This window comes from Nyctibius grandis, chromosome 2 (assembly GCF_013368605.1).
Source record: "Nyctibius grandis isolate bNycGra1 chromosome 2, bNycGra1.pri, whole genome shotgun sequence".
NCBI lineage: Eukaryota > Metazoa > Chordata > Aves > Nyctibiiformes > Nyctibiidae > Nyctibius > Nyctibius grandis.
The window spans coordinates 100,541,294-100,567,342 of record NC_090659.1 but is presented as its reverse complement, the minus strand read 5'-3'; the positions used below and the strand labels follow the sequence as shown (position 1 = coordinate 100,567,342).

At 42.4% G+C, this 26,049-nt stretch overlaps 1 protein-coding gene across 2 annotated transcripts in view; it reads left to right on the top strand.

The window, feature by feature from the left end:
- NBEA (neurobeachin) overlaps window positions 1-26,049 on the top strand; it is a 560,398-nt gene that overhangs the window by 90,996 nt on the left and 443,353 nt on the right. For both annotated transcript variants that reach the window (XM_068419495.1, XM_068419505.1), the window contains exon 2: window positions 20,722-20,953. In XM_068419495.1, the coding sequence (XP_068275596.1) occupies window positions 20,722-20,953 (232 nt within the window). The remainder of the gene's footprint in view (window positions 1-20,721; window positions 20,954-26,049) is intronic.

Here is a 26,049-nt window from a genome sequence, read left to right as displayed (position 1 = left end):
AAATTTGAGGACAGAAGGCAGAAGTTTTAAACCATGGTGGGTTGATCCCAGCCAGCAAATAAGCAACCACTACCTGCTCCCACACACACACCCCGAGAACCAGAAGAGAAAAAGCAAGAAAAACCTCATGGGCTGAGGTAAAGGCAGTTTAATAAGCGTGTGTGGGCAACAAGTGATGCAAAGGCAACCCCTCACCACCTCCCACAAGCAGACTGATGCCCAGCCAGTCTTTGTACAACCTCTAGTTTGGAAAGTCTACCTCACAGTGTTCTTCCTAAGCATGATGGTGTGGAATATCCCTTTGGTCAGCTGGGGTCAGCTGTCCTGGCTGTGTCCCCTCCCAACCTGTTGCCCACCCCTGTCCTGCTCGCTGAGAGGGCAGGGTGAGAAACGTCAGCCCTGGCACTGTGTAAGCACTGCTCAGCAACAGCTAAAACATTGGTGTGTTATCATCACTGTTTTAGTTACAAACATGAAACATGGCACCGCATGGGCTGCCATGAAGAAAATTAACTCCATCCCAGCCAGAGGCAGTTCACAAACCTACAGGAGTGTCCTCCTTCCCCAGAGAAAAATATAATAAATTAAAGGTAAATCTTTCACGGAAATATTTTTAAGCTTGTATAATAACAAGGTCGTGCTTGAAAGTACCAAAAGTGAGGCTGAACATGTTACTTCATTTGTATTTTCTCAGCAGGAATAAAGGACATTTAAATTATTTTCTTTTCTCAGAATACTTTAAAATTGTCAATAAACTTACTAGGCAGTGTTCCATTAGTGGCACACTGCTGTGTGTGTACTATACATTATTCAGTATAAAAACGTTTTTGAAGCTGAAGTGAATGAAGGCTCCTTTAAAAAGGGTACAGTAATATGGAGAATTATGTTCTGTTGTAGTGATTCACGTGAGAATCAGTCTTTTTAGTGCTGCCATACTGTGAGCACACTGGGTAAGATTGGTCTGACAACTTCAAGTGTGCCTGTCTGAACTAGTTGTCCTTTTATAGTCAGTGAAAAGTACTACATTCCCAGGGAAATATTTATTTCATCCCAATGTTGCATCTAAAACCAGTGAGGTGAATCCCTTTCCAGAAGCACCTTTTACTTTCCATTTTACTTTTACTAGTCCAAAGCAGATGAGAATGGTGGTTGTGTTGACTGTGATATGCCCTCATTTATTCTTGGCTTTAGAAAAGGGAGAGCAAGTGTGACAGTAGTTAATTAGGAGAGGGAAGGAATGAGTGCCTTGGTGCAGATCGGAGCTGGATGTTGTTAGGGTTGTATTAATTATACCATTGCGATAATTCAGTTTTTCAGTCACACTGTCTATCTAGTATTCTGGGATTTATATTCTTGATTTTTGTTTAAATAAATGCAGATAGGACTCAGACTTGAAGGAAACTAGAAAGAAGTGCTTCTTTGATGGCAATGAACAGCAAATTTAAAGATTTAAATGGTTGAAGACTTTGGTTTATATAGTTCTAATATACTTGCCTTGATCAAGACAGATACATAAAATACAAGTCTGTTAACATAGATGGGAGAAAAGGGTTGCAATAAAGGGCTTTGGTTTTGTTGTAGATAAGTACAATCAAATTTCACTCTACGATGGATAAATGTGAAACTGAAAATATATCTTTGCCTGCCTAAAAGTGTGTGCATATTAAATACAAGACAAGAAGTAGTAGGTAGTTATAGATAACTTTTTCTCCTTGTATGCAACCTTGTAATTAAGATATTTCAAGAAACGAAAAACTGTGCTGAAAAATGTATTAACAATTAAAAGTAAGTTTCAGTTGTACAGGTTAGTAGTTCTTAAGACTCCGAATCAGAGGAGTAGAGAGAAATATGTGTAAAATGTTAAAAGTAAACAGAAATGTCCAGTTTAGGTACCATGAAACTTCTTCCAAAGTATGAGTGCCGAACATGGGAAAAGAGACTATTCTGAGAAATTTTTGATGCTTCATATATTTAACATGAAAGTAATTGCAAAGAAAAATGTTTTATTTGATCTCTCTGTAGTTCAGATTTTCACATTTTATTGTTGTCGCCGTTTAATGCTGGACGGGCGGTTAAATGGACGACAGACACTCTCTGTTAAGCTTCTCCTTCCCCAGGGGGAAAAGAAAAAGAGAAAAGGGAGGGCTGGCACTGGGCAGTCCCGAAGCACACACGGCAGCAGGCGGTAACCGGGTTCAGGAGCGAAGGCAGGAGCACGGGCAGAGCCCTCCCAGGATGTCGGCCATAGGGGAAGAGAGCGTGACCCTTGTGGTCCCCCAGCTTTATCCTGAGTATGATGTGGGTGAGATGGAATACTCTGTTGGTCAGTGCAGATCACCTGTCCTGTCTGCCCCTCCCCACTGGTGCAGCACTCTACAGCCCCTTCCTCTGTGGGTCAGAGACCCAACAGGGACTCTAGTTCCCACGGCAACAGGCCCTGTGGTCAACTTCGGAAAAGTAGTCACTTAAAAGAAACTTGACTGAAAAGTCTGTCCTAGTCCAAACCAGGACAATTGTTCTTACTATGTATTTGTATTACTGTTTCATTCTTTCTTTAGCAGAAGGCACTCATGTTTTTCATTTAACAAAGAAAAAATACCAAATGCCCCTAAAATATCTTCTTAAGATACAGAATACAGAATACAGAATGTTAGGGATTGGAAGGGACCTCGAAAGATCATCTAGTCCAATCCCCCTGCCGGAGCAGGATTGCCTAGACCATATCACACAGGAACGCGTCCAGGCGGGTTTTGAATGTCTCCAGAGAAGGAGACTCCACAACCTCTCTGGGCAGCCTGTTCCAGTGTTCGGTCACCCTCACCATAAAGAAGTTTTTCCTCATATTTAAGTGGAACCTCCTGTGTTCCAGCTTGCACCCATTGGCCCTTGTCCTGTCAAGGGATGTCACTGAGAAGAGCCTGGCTCCATCCTCATGACACTTGCCCTTTACATATTTATAAACATTAATGAGGTCACCCCTCAGTCTCCTCTTCTCTAAGCTAAAGAGACCCAGCTCCCTCAGCCTCTCCTCATAAGGGAGATGTTCCACCCCCTTAATCATCTTTGTGGCTCTGCGCTGGACTCTCTCTAGCAGTTCCCTGTCCTTCTTGAACTGAGGGGCCCAGAACTGGACACAATATTCCAGATGCGGCCTCACCAGGGCAGAGTAGAGGGGGAGGAGAACCTCTCTCGACCTACTAACCACACCCCTTCTAATACACCCCAGGATGCCATTGGCCTTCTTGGCCACAAGGGCACACTGCTGGCTCATGGTCATCCTGCTGTCCACTAGGACCCCCAGGTCCCTTTCCCCTACGCTGGTCTCCAACAGGTCTGTCCCCAACTTGTACTGGTACATGGGGTTGTTCTTGCCCAGATGCAGGACTCTACACTTGCCCTTGTTATATTTCATTAAATTTCTCCCCGCCCAACTCTCCAGCCTGTCTAGGTCTCTCTGAATGGCTGCGCAGCCTTCCGGTGCGTCAGCCACTCCTCCCAGTTTGGTGTCATCAGCAAACTTGCTGACAGTGCACTCTATTCCCTCATCCAAGTCATTAATGAATATATTGAATAGAACTGGTCCCAGTACCGACCCTTGAGGGATTCTGCTAGACACAGGCCTCCAACTGGACTCAGTCCCATTGACCACCACTCTCTGGCTTCTTTCCTTCAGCCAGTTCACAATCCACCTCACTATCCGATCATCCAGACCACACTTCCTCAGTTTAGCTGCGAGGATGCTGTGGGAGACCGTGTCAAACGCTTTACTGAAATCAAGACAGACCACATCCACAGCTTTACTATCATCTATCCACCGGGTTACGTCCTCATAAAAGGCTATCAAGTTGGTTAAGCATGACTTCCCGTTGGTGAAGCCATGCTGAGTGCCCCTAATGATCCCCCTATCCTTGATGTGTCTAGAGACAGCACCAAGGACAAGTTGTTCCATCACCTTTCCGGGGATGGAGGTGAGGCTGACCGGTCTATAGTTACCCGGGTCCTTCTTCTTGCCCTTTTTGAAGACTGGAGTGACATTCGCTTTCCTCCAGTCCTCAGGCACCTCTTCCATTGCCCACGACTTAGCAAAGATGATGGAGAGTGGCCTAGCAATGAATTCCGCCAGCTCCCTCAGCACCCGCGGGTGCATCCCATCAGGGCCCATGGATTTATGGACGTCCAGATTGCTTAATTGGTCCCTGACCCAGCCCTCATCTACCAAGACAGATTCCTCCTCTATCCTGACTTCTTCTGGGGCCTCAGGTGTCCGGGGCTCCTCAGGACAGCCTCCAACAGTATAGACAGAGGCAAAGAAGGAATTCAGTAACTCCGCCTTCTTTTTATCCTCTGTCTCCAGGGCCCCCACCTCATTCATCAGTGGGCCTACATTGCCTCTAGTGTTGGCTTTACCTGCAATGTATTTGAAGAAGCCCTTTCTGTTGTCCTTGACCTCTCTTGCAAGGTTTAATTCCAAGGAGGCCTTAGCTTTCCTAGTTGCCTCCTGTCCTGGTTTGGCCTAAACCAGGCCAATTTTCCTTTCAGTGATTTTTACTTTCAGCTAAGTCTCCTCTAAGTAACTGCACTTTCTGAAACTAACTGCACGTTTTCGCAGACAGTGTCTGCTTCCAGGACTGATAACGCTCGAAGTTTGTAGTTATCACTGAGGCACCGGTAGGGATGTTCTGCAGAAAGGCTCTTGCTGTACTTAGTCTTAGAGAAACCAAGGTCACTGCTGAATTCCTCACTGCTTACGAGTGAAGAGCCGAAGGGGGGTCGCAGCTGCAGGGGGGAGCGGACAGGGCAGGTGACCCAAAATTGACCAACGAGGGTATTCCATCCCATACACGTCATTCTCAGTATAAAGCGGGGGGATCACGAGGGTCTCGCTCTCTTTCTGCTGTGGCCGGTGTCCAAGGAGGACTCCGTCTGTTTTCCTGCTGCCCCCGATCCCGATCCGTGCATCCCTGAATCCAGCTCTCGACCGTCGCTAGGCCCAGCCTGGGCCTTCCCGGAGCCTGCCCTGCAGTGCCGGTGCCAGTGACGTGGCTGACTTCAGGGGAGCTCAATCTTGGTTTTGTATATATATTTGTATATATTTGATTATTTCTATTATTGTTATTATACTCTTTTTCATTATTATAGTTTATTAAAACTGTTTTAACTTTCCAACCCGGAAGCCTCTCTCCCTTTTCCCTTTCCCTTTCCCTTTGGGGGGCGGGGGAAGGGTTAACAGAGAGCATCTGCCACAGGTTTAATAGCCGGCCCAGCTTTAAACCGTGACACCTCCCTACATCCTCTGACAACAGACTTATATTCCTCCCAAGTGGCCAGCCCCTCCTTCCATGATCTGTACACCCTCTTCTTCCACTTGAGTTTGCCCAGCAGTTCCCTGTTTAACCATGCAGCTCTCCTGGTACCCTTCCTTGACTTCCTACCTGTTGGGATGCTCTGATCTTGAGCTCGGAAGAAGCAGTCCTTGAATGCTAACCAACTATCTTGGGCCCCCTTACCTTTTAGTACCCTGTCCCATGGGATTTCCCCTAGCAATTGCTTGAAAAGGCCAAAGTTGGCCCTCCTGAAGTCCAGGGTTGCAATTCTGCTAGCTATTCTGTTCCTGCCACATGAGATCCTGAACTCTACCATCTCATGGTCACTACAACCAAGGCTGCCCTCAACCTTCACCTCTTCAACCAGACCCTTCTTGTTAGTGAGGATAAGATCCAGCAGCGCTCCTCTCCTAGTTGGCTCATCCACCATTTGCATCAGAAAGTTATCATCAATGCACTGGAGGAACCTCCTGGACTGAGGATGGCTGGCTGAGTAGGCCTCCCAGCAAATATCAGGGTAGTTGAAATCCCCCATGACAACCAGGCCCTGTAATTGCAAGACTGCTCTCAGCTGCCTGTAGAAGGCCTCATCACCCTCCTCATCCTGATCCGGTGGCCTGTAATAGACACCCACAACAGTATCACCCCTGCCAGCCTGCCCCTTAATTCGCACCCACAAACTCTCAACTCGCTCCTGATCCGCCCCTGGACAGAACTCAATACATTCTAGCTGCTCACTCACATAAAGAGCAACTCCACCACCTCTCCTTAGTGGCCTGTCTTTCCTGAACAGGACATAGCCATCCATGACCACATTCCAGTCATGCGAGGCGTCCCACCAAGTCTCTGTAATTGCCACTAAATCATAGCCCCCTGACCGAACATGGATTTCTAACTCCTCCTGCTTATTCCCCATGCTGCGTGCATTGGTGTACAGGCATTTCAGGGAGCGAGCGGAGCACACCGATTTCACCCCAGGGGCATGGGAGGCCTCCTGGTCTACCTGAACACTAGAGCGTTGCCCCAGTGGTGCAAGCCCAGCTACTACCCCATCCCCCTTCAAATCTAGTTTAAAGCTCTCCGAATGAGCCCTGCTAATTCCTGTCCCAGATTCCTTTTGCCCCTACGACATAAACCTTTCCCATGTATTACGGTCACGCCTGGTGTCTTATAAAACCAGCCATTATCAAAGAATCCAAAGCCCTGCCAGTAGCACTAGTCTCGTAGCCAGGCATTAATAGAGAATCCTACTATTCCATCCCACGTCATCACCTGAAAATGGAAGGAGGGAGGAGAAAACAACTTGTGCCCCAGACTCTTTCACCAACCGTCCTAGGGCCTTGTAGTCTTTCTTCATCCCCCTCAGACTATGGGATGCAGCTTCTTCCCCACCTGTCTGGAAGATCAGCAGGGGGTAGTAGTCTGTGGCCTTCACCAGGTTGGGGAGATCCTTATGCTTGGAAGTTGTTTGGGTTCTTTTTAAATCACAGATGAAATTGTGTTGAAAAATCTTAATGTCTTCAGGGTTTTTTTAATAAAATCCTGCTAGAATAAGTTCTGGTCTCTGCTTTCCTTCATTTTTTTTGCCATTCAGTAGCATTATCATCCTGATGTTCCATTTGTTTATTTCTTCTAAGGTTGACTGCAAACTTTCTTTTCCTTCTGTGTTCATTTGATGAATTTTCAAGTTGAGAAGCCATCTATTACTGGAGAAAAGCAGGCTGAGGGGTGACCTCATTGCTCTCTACGGCTTCCTGAGGAGGGGAAGTGGAGAGGGAGGTGCTGAGCTCTCCAGTGACATGATGCATGGTAATGGTTCAAAGCTGTGCCAGAAGAGGTTTAGACTGGACATTAGGAAGCATTTCTTTACCAAGACGGTGGTCAAACACTTGGAACAGACCTCTTTGAGAGGTGGTGGGTGCCCCATACCTGTCGGTGTTTCAGAGGCATTTGGACTATGCCCTTAAAAACATGCTTTAATTTTTGGTCAGCCCTGAAGTGGTCAGGTGGTTGAACTAGATGATCATTGTACGACCTTTCCAACTGTAAATATTCTAGTCTGTTCTCTCTTCATTTCAATCCATTCTTCAGATCTTGATTTGAAGAATATGATTCTGAAAAATTCTGATTTTCACAAGTAAACAATTTAATTCTAGATGTTCAGCAGCACATATTTTACTCCATTCAGCACATATTTTACTCCATTTTGAGAACTGATCTGAATATACTATCAGAAATATGTAGACAACTTCTCTATTTTTGGGAGTATTTCATCTCTGTTCTAGATCAAAAGGGTGTAAAAGACCAGCCTAAGTTTTGCATAGATGTGGCAACTTCATAAGAAACACTTATTGCATAGCTTAAAGAATGGCAGAAGCTTACTGAGGAGTGTCCACAGTATTAAGAAAAATGGAGATTCTGAGTAATGCAGCTGCTTTTGAGGACGGCAGTGTAGGTTAAGATAGGTTCGTGGAGCAATTTGCAAGGAGTGTCAACCTATCATTGTAAACATCCTCAGTATACGGAAGATAGCCTAATTTGCTTATAACTGTGAGTTCAGTATTTCTTCGGGAGGAGTTATGTTTGTCAGCCATATTCATATGACTTGGAACCATGATCTCAATGTTAGTTTCACAGAATCACAGAATCACAGAATGTTAGGGATTGGAAGGGACCTCGAAAGATCATCTAGTCCAATCCCCCTGCCGGAGCAGGATTGCCTAGACCATATCACACAGGAACGCGTCCAGGCGGGTTTTGAATGTCTCCAGAGAAGGAGACTCCACAACCTCTCTGGGCAGCCTGTTCCAGTGTTCGGTCACCCTCACCATAAAGAAGTTTTTCCTCATATTTAAGTGGAACCTCCTGTGTTCCAGCTTGCACCCATTGCCCCTTGTCCTGTCAAGGGATGTCAGTAAGAAGAGCCTGGCTCCATCCTCATGACACTTGCCCTCTACATATTTATAAACATTAATGAGGTCACCCCTCAGTCTCCTCTTCTCCAAGCTAAAGAGACCCAGCTCCCTCAGCCTTTCCTCATAAGGGAGATGTTCCACTCCCTTAATCATCTTTGTGGCTCTGCGCTGGACTCTCTCTAGCAGTTCCCTGTCCTTCTTGAACTGAGGGGCCCAGAACTGGACACAATATTCCAGATGCGGCCTCACCAGGACAGAGTAGAGGGGGAGGAGAACCTCTCTCGACCTGCTAACCACACCCCTTCTAATACACCCCAGGATGCCATTGGCCTTCTTGGCCACAAGGGCACACTGCTGGCTCATGGTCATCCTGCTGTCCACTAGGACCCCAGGTCCCTTTCCCCTACGCTGGTGTCACGGTTTAAAGCTGGGCTGGCTATTAAACCTGTGGCAGATGCTCTCTGTTAACCCTCCCCCCCCCACCCGAGGGGAAAGGGAAAAGGGAGAGAGACTTATGGGCTGGAAAGTTAAAACAGTTTTAATAAACTATAGTAATGTAAAAGAGTATAATAGTAATAATAGAAATAATCAAATATATACAAATATACACAAAACCAAGATTGAGAGCTTGGAAATCCTCCTCAGGCAGAGTTGCTCCCCCAGCACAGGCAGATGGGAAAATGCAGTAGCTCCCCCCAGCACGGGCAGAGGGGAAAATGCAGTAGCTCCACCCAGCACGGGCAGAGGGCAAAATGCAATAGCTCCCCCTGCCATCACACCTGCAGGCTTTTAACTGGAAAATTGGCAAAGCTGGTACCAATCAGTGGGAGACTGGAGGGCCCCTCCCTCCTGGGCCCCACCTCCAGGAGGCAGTGGGTTAGTGATAAATAGGAAAGTGAGAATGACATGTATGGGATGGAATACCTCGTTGGTCAATCTTGGGTCACCTGCCCTGTCTGCTCCTCCCTGCAGGTGCGACCCCCCTTCGGCTCTTCACTCATAAGCAGTGAGGAATTTAGCAGTGACCTTGGTTTCTCTAAGACTAATTGGCCTGGTTTGGGCCAAACCAGGACATTCCACCCCTTATTCCATACCATTCACGTCATACTCAGATCACCACTACCTTTTAATTTTCAAATATATATATACATATCACTAGTTTATGATTCTTCTCTCTACAAAAAGTTCATTAAGTTCATTTGGTTCAGGATTGTGGGTTTCCATCTGGCTAGCAGTCTCTCAGCAGTCTCTCTGGCTAGCAGTCTCTCTTTCGTCATGGTTCGTGCCCACGGGTTGCAGGTTAAAGATGTCAGACTCGAGGAGGTTACTGGACGCCACTTGATGAAACTAGCTCCGGTCTCATCACCACTGTCTTAACCTGAAAGACACTTATGCAGCAACAACATACAGTTCAGACTTAAGTAGTCTCACCCAGAATCAGATCACCTTCAGGGACACATCGGACTTCACCATCTTGCAACATCACCCACCAAGTACATCCAGGTCCCTGAGCAAAAGCAATCCCACGAATGGGTTTACCTTTGCCCGTTACAGGAAGAATCCAGACAGTTTTTCCCAATAGATTCCTTTCATGCACCACAGGGACTTTATCTCCTTCTACTGTATGTAGAAGGTCCGACTGAGCAGGGCCAGCTCGATTGATAGATCCTCTGGTGTTAACTAACCAGGTAGCTTGTGCCAAATGCTTATCCCAGTTTTTAAAGGTTCCACCCCCCATTGCTTTCAGGGTAGTTTTTAACAGCCCATTATACCGTTCAATTTTCCCAGAGGCTGGTGCATGATAGGGGATGTGATATACCCATTCGATGCCATGCTCTTTGGCCCAGTTGTCTATGAGACTGTTTTTGAAATGAGTCCCATTGTCCGACTCAATTCTCTCTGGCGTGCCGTGTCGCCACAAGATTTGCTTTTCGAGGCCCAGAATAGTGTTCTGGGCAGTGGCATAGGGCACAGAGTATGTTTCCAACCATCCGGTGGTCACCTCCACCATGGTAAGCACATAGCGTTTACCCTGGCGGGTTTGAGGGAGTGTGATATAGTCAATTTGCCAGGCCTCACCATATTTATATTTCAACCACCGCCCCCCATACCACAAAGGTTTTAACCGTTTGGCTTGCTTAATTGCGGCGCATGTTTCACAATCATGGATAACCTGTGCAATAGAGTCCATGGTTAAGTCCACCCCTCGGTCACGAGCCCATCTGTATGTTGCATCTCTCCCTTGATGACCTGAAGTGTCATGAGCCCACCGAGCTAAAAATAGTTCACCTTTATGTTCCCAGTCCAAATCTATTTGGAACACTTTAGCAGCTTGATCCGCTTGTTGGTTGTTTCGATGTTCCTCAGTTGCCCGACTTTTAGGTACGTGAGCATCTACATGACGTACCTTCACGACTAGTTTCTCTAGCCGAGTAGCAATATCTTGCCACAATTCAGCAGCCCAAATAGGTTTCCCTTTGCGCTGCCAGTTGCTTCGCTTCCACTGCTTTAACCACCCCCACAAGGCATTTGCTACCATCCATGAGTCAGTATAGAGATACAGTCTTGGCCACTTTTCTCGTTCAGCAATGTCTAAAGCCAGCTGGATGGCTTTTACCTCTGCAAATTGACTTGATTCACCTTGTCCTTCTGTGGCTTCTGTGACTCGTCGTATGGGACTCCATACAGCAGCTTTCCACTTCCGATGCTTTCCTACAAGACGGCAGGATCCATCGGTGAACAGGGCATACTGCTTCTCATCCTCTGGTAGTTCATTATATGGTGGGGCTTCTTCAGCACGTGTCACCTCCTTTTCTGGCGGCATTCCGAAGTCTTTGCCTTCTGGCCAGTCCATGATCACTTCTAAGATTCCTGGGCGATTAGGGTTTCCTATTCGAGCCCTCTGCGTAATTAATGCAATCCATTTACTCCATGTAGCATCAGTTGCATGATGGGTAGTAGGAACCTTACCCTTGAACATCCAGCCTAGTACTGGTAATCGAGGTGCCAGGAGAAGTTGTGCTTCAGTACCAATTACCTCTGAAGCAGCTCTAACTCCTTCATATGCTGCCAGTATCTCTTTTTCAGTTGGAGTGTAATTGGCCTCGGAACCCTTGTATCCTCGACTCCAAAATCCTAGGGGTCGACCTCGAGTCTCCCCTGGTACTTTCTGCCAGAGGCTCCAGGTAGGACCATTGTCCCCAGCTGAGGTGTAGAGCACATTTTTAACATCTTGTCCTGTACGGACTGGTCCAAGGGCTACTGCATGCACAATCTCTTGTTTAATCTGTTCAAAAGCCTGTCGTTGTTCAGGGCCCCACTGAAAATCATTCTTCTTTCTGGTCACTTGATAAAGAGGGCGTACAATCTGGCTGTAATCTGGAATATGCATTCTCCAGAAACCCACAACGCCTAAGAAGGCTTGTGTTTCCTTTTTGTTAGTTGGTGCGGACATAGCTGTTATTTTGTTGATCACCTCTATCGGGATCTGGCGACGCCCATCTTGCCATTTAATCCCTAAAAACTGGATCTCCCGGGCAGGTCCCTTGACCTTGCCCCTTTTTATGGCAAAACCAGCTTTCAGAAGAATTTGGATTATTTTCTCCCCCTTTGTCAAAAACTTCTGCTGCTGTATTTCCCCACACAATGATGTCATCAATGTATTGCAAATGTTCTGGAGCTCCACCCTTTTCTAGTGCAGTCTGGATCAGTCCGTGGCAAATAGTAGGACTGTGTTTCCACCCCTGGGGCAGTCGATTCCAGGTGTACTGGATACCTCTCCAGGTAAAAGCAAACTGTGGCCTGTACTTTGGTGCCAAGGGAATAGAGAAAAATGCATTAGCTATGTCTATGGTGGCATACCACTTGGCTGCCTTTGACTCCAGTTCGTATTGAAGTTCTAGCATGTCTGGCACAGCAGCACTCAGAGGTGGCGTAACTTCATTTAGGCCACGATAGTCCACAGTTAATCTCCATTCTCCATCAGACTTTCGCACTGGCCATATAGGACTATTAAAGGGTGAGCGAGTCTTTCCAATCACTCCTTGATTTTCTAATTGTCTAATCAGTTTATGAATGGGGATCAGGGAGTCTCGATTGGTGCAATATTGTCGTCGGTGCACTGTGGTAGTAGCAATTGGCACCTGTTGTTCTTCAACCTTCAGCAACCCCACAACAGAAGGATCTTCTGAAAGGCCAGGCAAGGTAGACAGCTGTTTAATGTCCTCAGTCTCTACAGCTGCTATACCAAAGGCCCATCTATACCCTTTTGGGTCCTTAAAATACCCTCTCTTGAAGTAGTCTATGCCAAGGATGCACGGAGCATCTGGGCCAGTCACAATGGGGTGCTATTTCCATTCATTTTTAGTTAGGCTCACTTCAGCCTCCAATACAGATAACACTTGAGATCCTCCTGTTACTCCTGAAATACTGATAGATTCTGCCCCTTTATGATCCGATGGCATTAGGGTGCACTGTGCACCAGTGTCTACCAAGGCGTGATACCTTTGTGGTTTTGATGTGCCAGGCCATCGAATCCACACAGTCCAATAAACTCGGTTGTCCCTCTCCTCCACCTGGCTGGAGGCAGGGCCCCCCTAATTAAGAAATGGATTCGTGCTGCTCACAGGGACTGGACCTTCATTTCTCCTATTCACACTTGGGAAAAAGTGATTTGAGGCCCATCTCCCCTGACTGGGGTCCTGCTCACTGGTAACTGGAGCAGCCATCCTTCTAGAAAAATTCTCTCTGGTATTTCTTTTAGCTTGCAACTCACGTACTCGTGCCTGTAGGGTACTGGTAGGTTGTCCATGCCATCTGCTCATGTCCTCCCCATAACCACGCAGGGCAAACCACAGGATACCTCGTGATGTGTTCCGTTTCCTTTGAGCTGGTCCTGTAGGAGAACGTTTTCTCCTAACAGCTGCAACGCGCACCTGCGTAGGTAGAGAGTCAAGTTTATTCTCGATCATGGACAGTTTGTCTGACAGTTGTTTAAATGAGTCCTTGTTCTCCTTAGTCAGTTTTTCCACAGCCGAGATGCGTGCCTGCAGTGGGGAAGAAATACTATCTTCATACTGTCGCATACAGTTAGCCATTTCGCCCACAGTAGAATGTGCCATATCATCTTCTCCCCATACTAATATTGACAATGTATGGGTATATGTCGGTGGAGCATTCTTCACAACCTTCCGGAACATGGATCGGTTGCATTCCACTTCATCAGGATCTACAGGATCTACAATGTCCCGTGGGTGTCTATAAATGATCTCTTGCACAGCCAGTTCTCTAAGGTAGTTAATACCTTTTTCTATAGTGGTCCATTTGCTCAGGTGGCTCATAACATCATCTTTATAGGGATACCTGCTCTTTACAGCTGACAAGAGTCGCCTCCAGAGACTGATAGTGTTTGACTTTCTTGCGAGCGCCTTATCAATACCACCATCTCTGGACAGGGATCCCAACTGTCTGGCTTCTCTGCCATCCAATTGCATGCTGTCTGCCCCATTATCCCAGCATCGGAGCAACCAGGTAATAATAGGTTCACGGTCATAACGGCTGAAGTCTTTCCTTATATTTCTCAGGTCCTTCAGGGATAAGGAGTGGTAGGTTATCTCTACGTCCGAGTCCTCTTGTGATAGTTCTGCTTTAGAAGGACCTTTCTTCTGTGATGGGTCTGCTTTAAAAGGACGATGGAAGAAACCCCCATCTGTGTCAGGCCCTAACTCTGCCTGAGAAGGGCCCTCACCTGGGTCATATGATGGCTCTGCCTTAGAAGGCTCTGAGTCATCATCCTTCACTTCACGAGCTGATTTCTTTTGGTATTTCTTCCTGGTTACAGGAGCAATTGGTAGAGATTCGATAGATGCTGGAGTCTGAGTAGATGCAGTGGCTGTCGTGGGAGTGCTGAGAGTCTGAGTAGCTGCAGTGGCCATCTTGGGGGGGGTAGCAGCTGTGGTACAGGCTGCCGAGGCTTCAGTGGGTTTAGTGGCTGTAGTGGCAGCACACACTGTAGGATCTGAGGTGGCTGCATAACACCTACAACTGTCCCTGCACCGATATTTAATCTTATCCCACATCAGAAACACATTCAGGACAAACAAAAATAAAAACATGCCACCTAGACAGCACCATCCTAATTTCGCAAAATCTGGTGGAATCAGCTTGGCAGAAAAGGAGAAGGTGCTATTTCCCGAAGTAAAACTGGAAGTGTAATCATTAACAGAATCAGCTAAAGGACGCCTGGAGCGTGCAGATGAAGTCGCTGCTACTGATTCGCGATTAAAGCTGCCCATCATTGTGTCATAGAGATAAGAGATTGGAATAGTAACTGCCCAGTTTATCACAGCATAAATCAGTATCAAACCCCATACCAAAACAATACATTTCGACCAGCGCCCACTGCTAAACTGCATGTAAACATTCATAAGAAGCAAGCAATAACACAGTGCCCACGGCAGGTAAGGCATCATTGCAATACTCAATTGTGAAAGAAACTCCATAAAAAGACGAGATAACACAGCATTCAAAAATGACATCACCATCTTCACTATCTGTTTTAACTTTCCAACCCCTCGTAAATCTCAAAGGAAGAAATCTGATACTCTCTCAGCTGAGCTCACCAGGTCTCCTCCCACCAGAGCCAGGATTCAACTTATCAGAGCAACCTGTTGGAGCTTCTCTCGAGCCCCACGTTGGGCACCAATAAATCTGTCACAGTTTAAAGCTGGGCTGGCTATTAAACCTGTGGCAGGTGCTCTCTGTTAACCCTCCCCCCCCCACCCGAGGGGAAAGGGAAAAGGGAGAGAGACTTATGGGCTGGAAAGTTAAAACAGTTTTAATAAACTATATTAATGTAAAAGAGTATAATAGTAATAATAGAAATAATCAAATATATACAAATATACACAAAACCAAGATTGAGAGCTTGGAAATCCTCCTCAGGCAGAGTTGCTCCCCCAGCACAGGCAGAGGGGAAAATGCAGTAGCTCCCCCCAGCACGGGCAGAGGGGAAAATGCAGTAGCTCCCCCCAGCATGGGCAGAGGGCAAAATGCAGTAGCTCCACCCAGCATGGGCAGAGGGCAAAATGCAGTAGCTCCCCCTGCCATCACACCTGCAGGCTTTTAACTGGAAAATTGGCAAAGCTGGTACCAATCAGTGGGAGACAGGAGGGCCCCTCCCTCCTGGGCCCCACCTCCAGGAGGCAGTGGGTTAGTGATAAATAGGAAAGTGAGAATGACATGTATGGGATGGAATACCTCGTTGGTCAATCTTGGGTCACCTGCCCTGTCTGCTCCTCCCTGCAGGTGCGACCCCCCTTCGGCTCTTCACTCATAAGCAGTGAGGAATTTAGCAGTGACCTTGGTTTCTCTAAGACTAATTGGCCTGGTTTGGGCCAAACCAGGACAGCTGGTCTCCAACAGGTCTGCCCCCAACTTGTACTGGTACATGGGGTTGTTCTTGCCCAGATGCAGGACTCTACACTTGCCCTTGTTATATTTCATTAAATTTCTCCCCGCCCAACTCTCCAGCCTGTCCAGGTCTCTCTGAATGTCTGCGCAGCCTTCCGGTGCGTCAGCCACTCCTCCCAGTTTGGTGTCATCAGCAAACTTGCTGACAGTGCACTCTATTCCCTCATCCAAGTCATTAATGAATATATTGAATAGAACTGGTCCCAGTACCGACCCTTGAGGGATTCCGCTAGACACAGGCCTCCAACTGGACTCAGTCCCATTGACCACCACTCTCTGGCTTCTTTCCTTCAGCCAGTTCACAATCCACCTCACTATCCGATCATCCAGACCACACTTCCCCAGTTTAGCTGCGAGGATGCTGTGGGAGACCGTGTCAAACACTTTACTGAAATCGAGACAGACCACATCCACAGCTTTACCATCATCTATCCACCGGGTTACGTCCTCATAAAAGGCTATCAAGTTGGTTAAGCATGACTTCCCGTTGGTGAAGCCATGCTGAGTGCCCCTAATGATCCCCCTATCCTTGATGTGTCTAGAGACAGCACCAAGGACAAGGTGTTCCATCACCTTTCCGGGGATGGAGGTGAGGCTGACCGGTCTATAGTTACCCAGGTCCTTCTTCTTGCCCTTTTTGAAGACTGGAGTGACATTCGCTTTCCTCCAGTCCTCAGGCACCTCTCCCGTTGCCCACGACTTAGCAAAGATAATGGAGAGTGGCCTAGCAATGACTTCCGCCAGCTCCCTCAGCACCCGCGGGTGCATCCCATCAGGGCCCATGGATTTATGGACGTCCAGATTGCTTAATTGGTCCCTGACCCAGCCCTCATCTACCAAGACAGATTTCTCCTCTATCCTGACTTCTTCTGGGGCCTCAGGTGTCCGGGGCTCCTCAGGACAGCCTCCAACAGTATAGACAGAGGCAAAGAAGGCATTCAGTAACTCCGCCTTCTTTTTATCCTCTGTCTCCAGGGCCCTGTTTGCTGCTTCATTTCTTACAGCTGTACTGTGAAAGATGCAGAATAGTTAAAAAGTGATACATGAGCTTGACAAAGTACAAGCAATAATTCAGGATACTTAATCACGGTGAATGTATGGTCTTTACTGAATATTAAATGTTCACTTGAAGAATGTAAAGTAAGACTGAGTGTTTGACATAAGAGAAAAGATTGTATTTGAGATCTGTGATAAGGAAAGAGCACTGATTTATGGTATGGTATACTGGCTCCGATAAGGATTTCTATATTAGTGTTCATATTGTACACTAGCTGAAATTTGTCTTACTACAGAAGTGTTCCACATGTTATATTAAAAATAAGTTACTTTATGGCAGTATGAATTAACTTTTTTTGTGTGGCATTGTATCCAGAGTTATAACCAAGTTATAAAGTTGCAATTTCATTATGAATTTTTACAGTTGTCTACTGACAGTTTTTAATGTGATGTAGTTATTTAAGGTAGTACCCACAGGGACTCCAAGAACTCTCTTCTGGCTGATAATAGCACATTTGAGAGCCTGTCATTTTGTACATATGGGTAAAACTGTAATAATTTGGTATTACTTTGCATTTACTAACTTGGAACTCTTCTTACATGCTGTTGCCTGGCCACTTGATATCAGAAAAATCTTTGCACCTCTCAGTAGTTGGTGGTTTTTAACTGCATTTAATGATTTTTGGCTCTTCAGCAAACTTAGTCATTTCATTAATATCCGCACTTGTTGCCAGCTCATTATTGCTGTGATTCTCAACTGATAACCTCCCTCTGTTGTGAAGACTGACTGGTTGTTCCTCTTTACCTACTGGGAAATGCAGGTGCAGCAATGTTGTCAGAGAATGCTTTTTTTTTTTGTAGTGAATGTTCGACTTCTTTTCTTGGCTGAATTGTATTTTATTTTTCACATTTTAAAGCAGAGGTGGTTGCTTTCTTTACTTCTTGAACACAATTTAACCATGGTCATTTATTTCTGTATACTCACTTCATTTTTGTTTAGATTTTCCCTGTCTTCTTAGACTTCTTTTTATCATGACTATTAATAGTTTTAATTTATGTTGATTTTTAGGATGACTACTTTAAAAAAGTAACCCTCCCCCTGCCTTCTTAAATTTTTGCCGTCATGGTTAATTAGTTCATTAATTTGTTTCCTTTATTCAGGAAGTTGATTTTAATTATAATTATGATCATTGTTAGTGGCTGAAACATGCTTAAACTGCAGTTAAGGGCAAATCAGGTACCTTTTAATGTTTTCTTTGATGAAATAAGCAGTCACTGTGATGGACTATAGATCTCCTGTAACAAATAGACAAGTGAAGTAATTGTAGTACCTACAGGATAGTTCATAGCCCAGCAGAAGATTCTCCATAAAACCAATTTTATTAGCATTCAGTGTATTTTTTGATGCAGATTCGCTGAGGTGTTTTATATATGCAGACAGCTTGTTTTTAACAGTGCTGAAACATCCCATCCTTCAGATTGATACAGTGAGCTCTATGTCAGTCTTTTAAATGTTACATATTTGTATATTAATTTACATTAGCAAGCAATACAGTTTGAATTATTTTAGTGTGTTGTGAATGATTTTAGTCTGTTTTAATCATTCTGTGTTAGTTTATTAATTTACATTAGCAGGAATTTCACAATTAATACCGTTTGAGGAAAGGGGAATCAGTCTGTATTGAATCTCTACATTCCAACTGAGGTATTCCTAGTTTTTTCCTTCTGTTATCAAAAAGAAATGGTGGTATTCATCTCACCTAAATCAGGTACCTGGAAGTTGTTTATCTGAATATTATCGTGGAATTGTTGAGGTTGGAAGGAATCTCTGAAGGTTCAACCCTCCTCCACAAGCAGGACCAACTAGAACTGGTTGTCCAGGTCTATGTCCAGACGGCTTTTCAATGTGTACAAGGATGGAGACTCCACAAATACAATTTCTCATCCTAAATTTCCTGCATGGAACAAAATGGAAGGAAGTAGACACTTCCAGAAGGTGCTTCGTTTCATCTTAGGTTAAGCATCTAAGAGAGTTTAATTGAATGTCTTCTACAGGTGCCTGTTATACCTCTGTGTGTTTTTAACATAATCTGAGAGAGGCTCATCCAGGTGGAGATCTGAAAAAGCAACAACCCAGATTGCTGGTGAAGTGTGCACCAGTTATCAGAATCAGAAACTCCACCTGGGTTTCCTCTGTAAAACTATTTTGTGATTCTAAAGAATGACCGTAGAAATACTCTTCTGATTTTGACAGTTTTATTGCCCTTGGTACACAACATGTGTTTATGAAATACACAAATACATGATACGCACTCACAAGTTCTGAATTAAAATGCTAATCATTATTAGGATAATAGTTTTATTTGAATATAGTTAAATGTCTCAGGGGAACTAAGGAGGTAGTCAGTTTATAAATTGAGTATATTAGAAGCTTTTATGTTAGAAAATTATAAATTGGTTATTAGCAATTAATTGACAGAGAAAAAGTAATTTGTAAGAGGATGAAAAGTATGAATTAGGGCAGAAGCCAAAGCTAGTCCTTGCTTAGTTGTATTAATTCTGTCTGAAGATTTGGTATGAAAGAAGACTTTGAATATTTGGATAGGTTTAGCCATCAAAAAAAAGTTTGCGTATTATTTCAGCTTGCTTCTTGTTTGGAATTTAATTTGAAGGCAATACCAATTGCTTTTAAATAGGCTTTGAAATAACCTTTTATTAAAAATGACCGTTGAAATTATGCACTTATAAGAGATGAATTCTTTGAATATCCTTAATTTAAAACATATTATTACAATTTTAATTATATAACTTCCTGAAACAAATAGAAAATGTTTTAAAATTATTTTAGAATTAATTTATTCTGTTCTTTTGCATTTCTGAATTAGGTAAAATATTTGCAGTTATTGAAATGTAACATTGGTGCTTTCAAAATTCTTCAAGGTTACTAGGATGAAGTAGGATGCCTGAGTCAGGCTTTGTTTCCTTCAAAATTGAAAGATGTTTCTGCCATTAAAAGGGCATTATTTTTTTAAACTAAGTTTCATATTCAGTGCAGTAACACATTTTGAGTTCATCTTTTTTAAGTTATGCAAGTAACTGATAGAAATTGGTGAATTCCATTCCTTAAAATATACTTGGTCTTGACTGTATCTTTTGCAAATTTTTGCTACTACTTTTTTTTTTTTTCCTCCTCCTAAAATGTGCCTCGTAGTTGTGCTGTTTAATTGGAGCTCAGGACTTTGGATAGCATTTTGCAAGTATTTGGTTAAATAGGAGTCAGGCTACAATTTCATCAGTACTGCTGTTAAATCACTTTTAATCTGAGTGCTTGTTCCTCCCAGTGCTGTCTCTCCCTTGCACCAGCAGTAGGTTTCCCTGCCCACACGATTAACTGATCTGTGGTAAAATTAAGCAAGTTTTCCATGTCTGCGTTGGTTCAGAGCAGATCACTGATTCTTTTTCTGAGTGTGACCGCATGACTGTTTGGGTGGTACAACGGAAAGGGCCGTTAGGTCTGGCAAACATGTAACTAAGGGCAAATGTTGGCTTATATCAGGAGAAAACACAGCAAAGTTATTTTCAGTGTCTTTGTATTTCTGAGTAGGTGAATTCCTCTTCAGAGAACTCTAGGAAACCTTCAACTGCTTTTGAGCTTTCCAGGTTCTGCAGCTTCTGCACTACATCTCTCTGGGCCAGGCCACCATTTCAATTACTTTATAGGAAGGAATATTTCAAAAATCTTTTGATTTTATTTTATGAATGTGTTGTGTTATATTCAGCAATACAAAGAAATTGAAGGTAGTATTTTAGGATATTAGTGTGTATATTTTGTACAAGCTATGTTTTGCATAGCATGATTGTTAATTTGCTGTCTTACAGATCATAGCTGTGAGTTTCTCTATCAAAATTACCTCCCTCGTCATACAAAATATATTCAGTGTTGGTCACCATGAAGGTATGAAAGACACTCAGAAATGTTTTTCACATTGTAATACTGTTCTTATTTTCTTTTGTAGCTGGTTGGTGGCGAATTTGATCTAGAGATGAACTTTATAATCCAGGATGCAGAGAGCATTACGTGCATGTCAGAGCTTTTGGAGCACTGTGATGTAACATGCCAAGCAGAAATCTGGAGTATGTTCACAGCAATTCTACGTAAAAGTGTCCGTAATTTACAGACTAGCACAGAAGTTGGCTTAATTGAACAGGTACTGCTGAAGATGAGTACTGTGGACGACATGATTGCAGGTATAAATTGCCAACTGATAAAATTACATTCTTGAACTGTCAACATTTTGTGATTATAGAAGAGTTTGATCTGTCTCAATTTTTGCTTAAAATTATATTTTTGTTAGTGCTGCTATTGAGTTAGAAGTACTTTTATATCAATTTCAGAAAAATGACAAAAATGTATTCTTAGTTTAAAATATATGTATATACGTTGTTTAAAATAACTGCACGTTAATTCATCTGAGAAGGTAATATTATCTCAGTGATTAAAAAGAAGCAATTTTGAACATAATTAAGAACAGTACATTTTAGACTTATTAACTGTCAAGGTAATACTTTAGTTTTTAAATGCCTTGATCATTTTGAATTATTCAGATGTTAGAATTGTTATTATGATCTACTTTAAATATAACCTACATCTGACAGCATATCAAAAATTATTCATAGTTTTGAATGCTGGACATTTGGATTATATTAAATAATCATTTCATAATTTATAGCTGTGCTCTCTATAATATCTCTTCGGTTTTATACTTGAGTTTTTTAATGTCCTATAATTTTTTACAGCATTAAAAAAAATAGCATACTTTGTTCACTTCCTGAAAAAAAGTGATGAACTTGTTGCACAGCTAAGGTTTTCAGAGTACTTTTGAAGGAGTTTGTTATTCCATAGTACATCCTCTCAGAAGCAGGGTACAGACTGTAATCCTGAATTACATGGTTAGGGGAGCAGGCTTGGCTGTCACATTTAAATATGGCAGTTAAGAGCTAGATATGATTAGTATTTATCTACTTCTTATTTTTCTTGGGGAGAAACTTAAGCCAAGCAGTTTCTTTCAACTCCGTGTGAAAGTAGTTCTTAATTTTTATATAGTTTGGTACTTATAGTAGGATACTTAAGTTGTGAGGCATTTTTGAAAGGTTGAAGAGGTTTGTCTTCCATAATTCTAAGATTTTAATTGATGATCTGATTCCTGACATGTACAGGCTTCGTGGAACAGTAAACCAGCAAGGATTTCAGACCAGAAACAAGAGGAGGATAATAGTAGCATGAAAACTGGATTATTCAGGAATGTTTTTGTCCTTGGCTTTTTTTCAGTATAAAGGTGTCTGTAATATTAAGTATTTGGAAAAGCTATCTATCTTCTGTATTTCAAGGCAAGTCTTAGCAGACACCTTGTTGCTTAGAAATGTATGTGTAAATGCTAAAACCAGAAGGGTTATACTAAATATTGTACTGCAAGATTCAGACTGAAATATAACAGATCAATAGATTCACAAACCAATGTTTTTCATCAAGTATGTTTTGTTTAGAAGGACTTGTAAATATGTCAGAATAGACTAAGGGCAAAGATATTGTTTTATTCCACATTAAATATAAGATATTAGTTGATGAAACCAAACATTTCTATCTTGAAGGTTTTTAGGGTTTCACTCATGGAAATAATGTGCTTACATCAGTAATCATACCAATAAAATTTGTCCAATTTAAGCTCCCCTAAATAGTGCTTCTGTATGTGGCATATATAACTGTGATGATGTCTCCCTTAGAGAGAAATTTTAAAAAATGCTTAGCTAATTATAGAAATCAGAAATCAGGAGTATAGGATCTGGCTTCCAGGAGCATTTGGGAATTGAAAAATCACTCTGAATTTACAACTATTAATATAAGCCAGGGGTCATACGTTAACAAAAAAATTAATGGAGCCTCTACTCCATTAATCTTTTCCTGAGAGTGGTCACACAGTACTTCAGAAAGAGATCTTCTGCAGAAAAAACATCACTAAGCTTCCTCTTCTATATACTTACACAGACGAAGAGAGCACATATTTAATTTAAAATCAAAACTGAAAATTGGAATTCTGATGGCATTTTAGCTCTGCAATGTGTGTTGAATTATCTGAATAGTCTTCTATATATCACAAGCAGGGATTTAACAGAATCACGATTTGTAACAGAATCACTTTCTCTGGTAACTGTAAATAGATGAGAATGTGGGGTTTTGAGAATTTTTCTGACAAAGACATGGAAGCAACATAATTCATCGTTTTGCTTTTATCTCTTGATTTCAGCAAGCACCTCACCACCCTTTTATAAATGGCAACAATGTTGGTAATAATTCAGAAGTAATAAAAATATGGTCGTATAATAACTAGTTCAATGGTAGGCACTTGGTGACAAAATCAGTGACAACTAATGCAGTATCTGTGTTCCCTAATCTGCTATGCAGATGTTGAGGTCATAATTGACACCAGATGACTGTAGAACAGCTTGGCCCCAAACATTTCTATGATCTTTCCAAACCCAGAGAATAAAGTAAGAAATTTTGTGGCAAAATTATTTTTAACATTCAGGGAGGATGTTTTGAACAAGATCTGTGTTAGCGCTTACTCCCAGGAAGTTAGTACCACTTTCTTCCCCAAACAGTTGCCGGTACTCTGTCAGCCTGATATTTTGCAATTGGCTTTTGTCATCTGTAAAGGGTACAGGTTTTCTGGTTTTTTATTTGTTTGTTTTGGGAGTTGTTTGGTTTTAGGTCATCTCACTTGTTCCTTTGTGAATTGCTGTGATTAGACCTAGATAAGGTTTAAATAGACAAGACAGGCATAGTATCTGTTTTATGTTCTGACAGCACTCTTCCAAGACAAGTCTAAGTCTGAAGCCACTCTTCTCTGGTTTTATGAAAGTAAGACAACAGCAAATAAACATGTACCCCATCTTTTGTAGTGAGAAGAACTTGTCTATCTGTTTACATGAAGACTAGCAGTTTCATGAGGCTTCTCAGCACCTTAAATATCTCACTTCTTGAGATTTTGCAGATTCCGTGGTCAAGAATAAAAGCTTAATCACCTTGTAAATCTCAATTGCAATCCAAAAGGGATCATTGCCATTTGTATTCCAATTTGCTTTCCAGAAGCATCACCTGTCAGGAGTCATCTTTGTACCCTGGTAATCTAAGATAGTGGATGGTCAGCTATTTTATCAATGGTTAAGGGGAAAAAAAATACTAAAATACTTGCATAGGCAATTGGTACATTTTTTTTAACAGCTGCACAGGATCTTCCTTGGGGGATTCACTATTTATAGTTCTCTATTTCCAGGTGATGAATAGTGAAGCAGATCATCTGCTCTGAGAGACTCTTTGGGATAATATGTCTGTAGTACCTTCAGAGAAGTCTGAAAGGTGGATGAGAAAGTAGCCTGAACTTGTACAGAGTGGATATGTCTCCCTTGAGCCTCATTTTATTTCCCGCAGTTCTGTTGTGATGCTGTAGGTAATTGCTCTAAAATTGCTGGAACTGAATTCCCAAGCACTGAAACAGTTCCTAGTTTTAAGCTAAAATGTTAGGTTTTGACTGCTCTGTCATTAATGGGCTATTAACAAGCATTTCTCTTTCAACTGGTTCCATAAGAAAAACTGCAAAACTATCCCATTCTCTATTGCCAACCTGTAGAAATTAATTTACTTCACCAACAGAATTAAATTTCACAATTTTGTGGCTTTCTGTTATTAAAAGGTTAAGGAGGCATGAGGGTAGTTTTCCTGAAGTTGCGTTTCCAATGCTGTTTAATACGGCTTCTAAAGTTAATGCCATACCGTTCACTTTGATATATGCTCATTGTTACTTGAAAGACAGGCAGGCTCTTTTACCATTGTATTTTCATATTAAATGACTGAATTAAGCATTCCTTCAAGGTTTCTGGTTAGTTTATAGATAATATATAAACTGCTTAGTATGAAAGTAGTCAGAAGGTGCCATTAACAGAAATAAAATCTGTTGCAATCAGTGCATTTTAAAAATGCATTAAAAATGAGAAGCGGTGCTGTTTTCTCCTTCTGGACTTATTATTTTGCACAATCTTGTTTCTGAAAGGAGACCATAGATACCAGATATATATGTGATCTTAGTTAATATAAACAAATGAAGTAAACATTAAAAAAAAAACAATTTTAGTATGTTTTGTGACCTTTGTCCATTTATAGATGAGTGGGTTATTAGGATTTATAAACCAGACGTTGACTGACTTTTATATGTGATTTCTAATAAGTATGAATAAAGTTATGTAATAGAGTACAGTTCCTTTTAAGTCTTGTTTTATCGAAACAAGAAACAAACCTTCGTTAGAGGTGCTTACAGCAATATTTTTAAGTAGCATTAAGTGTTTCAAGTTCCACAGATGTTCTTTGCTTTATCTTTGCTTGTTACCTACTGGGCTTCAGTCTTTCAGGTCTTTGTTTTACCCAGAGTTACATTGTTAGCGAGCTTGCATTTATTTTTCTTCATCAATGTTTTATTCATTATTTATAAATATGTATTTCTAATGCCTGTGGGTTATCAACATCTTCTGCAGAAATAATAAATTATCTGTGCCATAAGGTAGTACAGGGCTATAACAATGAAACAAAGCAGCACATGTTCAGTAATTTTAAAAACCTGCCAGTCATTTCTGTGTTTGACTGTATTAATTTACACTTTTGTCATCTATGCTAGAAGATATTTTTTAATGATGTTCTGATTTTTGCCAAACAACTTTGCTTCTACACAACACTTTTTCTCTGTAAAAGGAAGCAAAATTTGAAGTAACTTGATCTAAAAAGCAAGCTAAGACTACAAAATAAGAATTGGGAAATTCTCAGCCAAAGATTGGCATTCACTTGTGCTGATTTCCCTTCCTGAGTTTTCAGTGTGTTACTGTTCTCAATTTCTGATCACGTACAGTATGTACAATCACTGCCAGCTTCACATTGCAGGCTGGAGACTATACAGTGAAGGAGGCAGATGCTTGTAGGTACTAGAGGAGTAGCTGAGTCATAGAATTCACCATCATAAAAGACAAGGGGTTTTAGTTTTCTTAGCTTTGTTTTGCTTTCCGTTAAGAAATTCTGTCACAAATATAATGTGGCACTAATTTTAAAGGAAAGATTAAATAAACTGTTCCTTTAAAGAAAGAAGAAAAAAAAGTCTATACTTGAACATTAGGAATATATTCAGATCTGATGGTGAAAATGTCTGCAAGTTACAGTGTTTTTTTTTTGCCATTCCTGACGTGCAGTTTCACTCACTGAACAGCTTACTATGTGTTCTGTAAATTAAATGATGTTTCATTCTTCA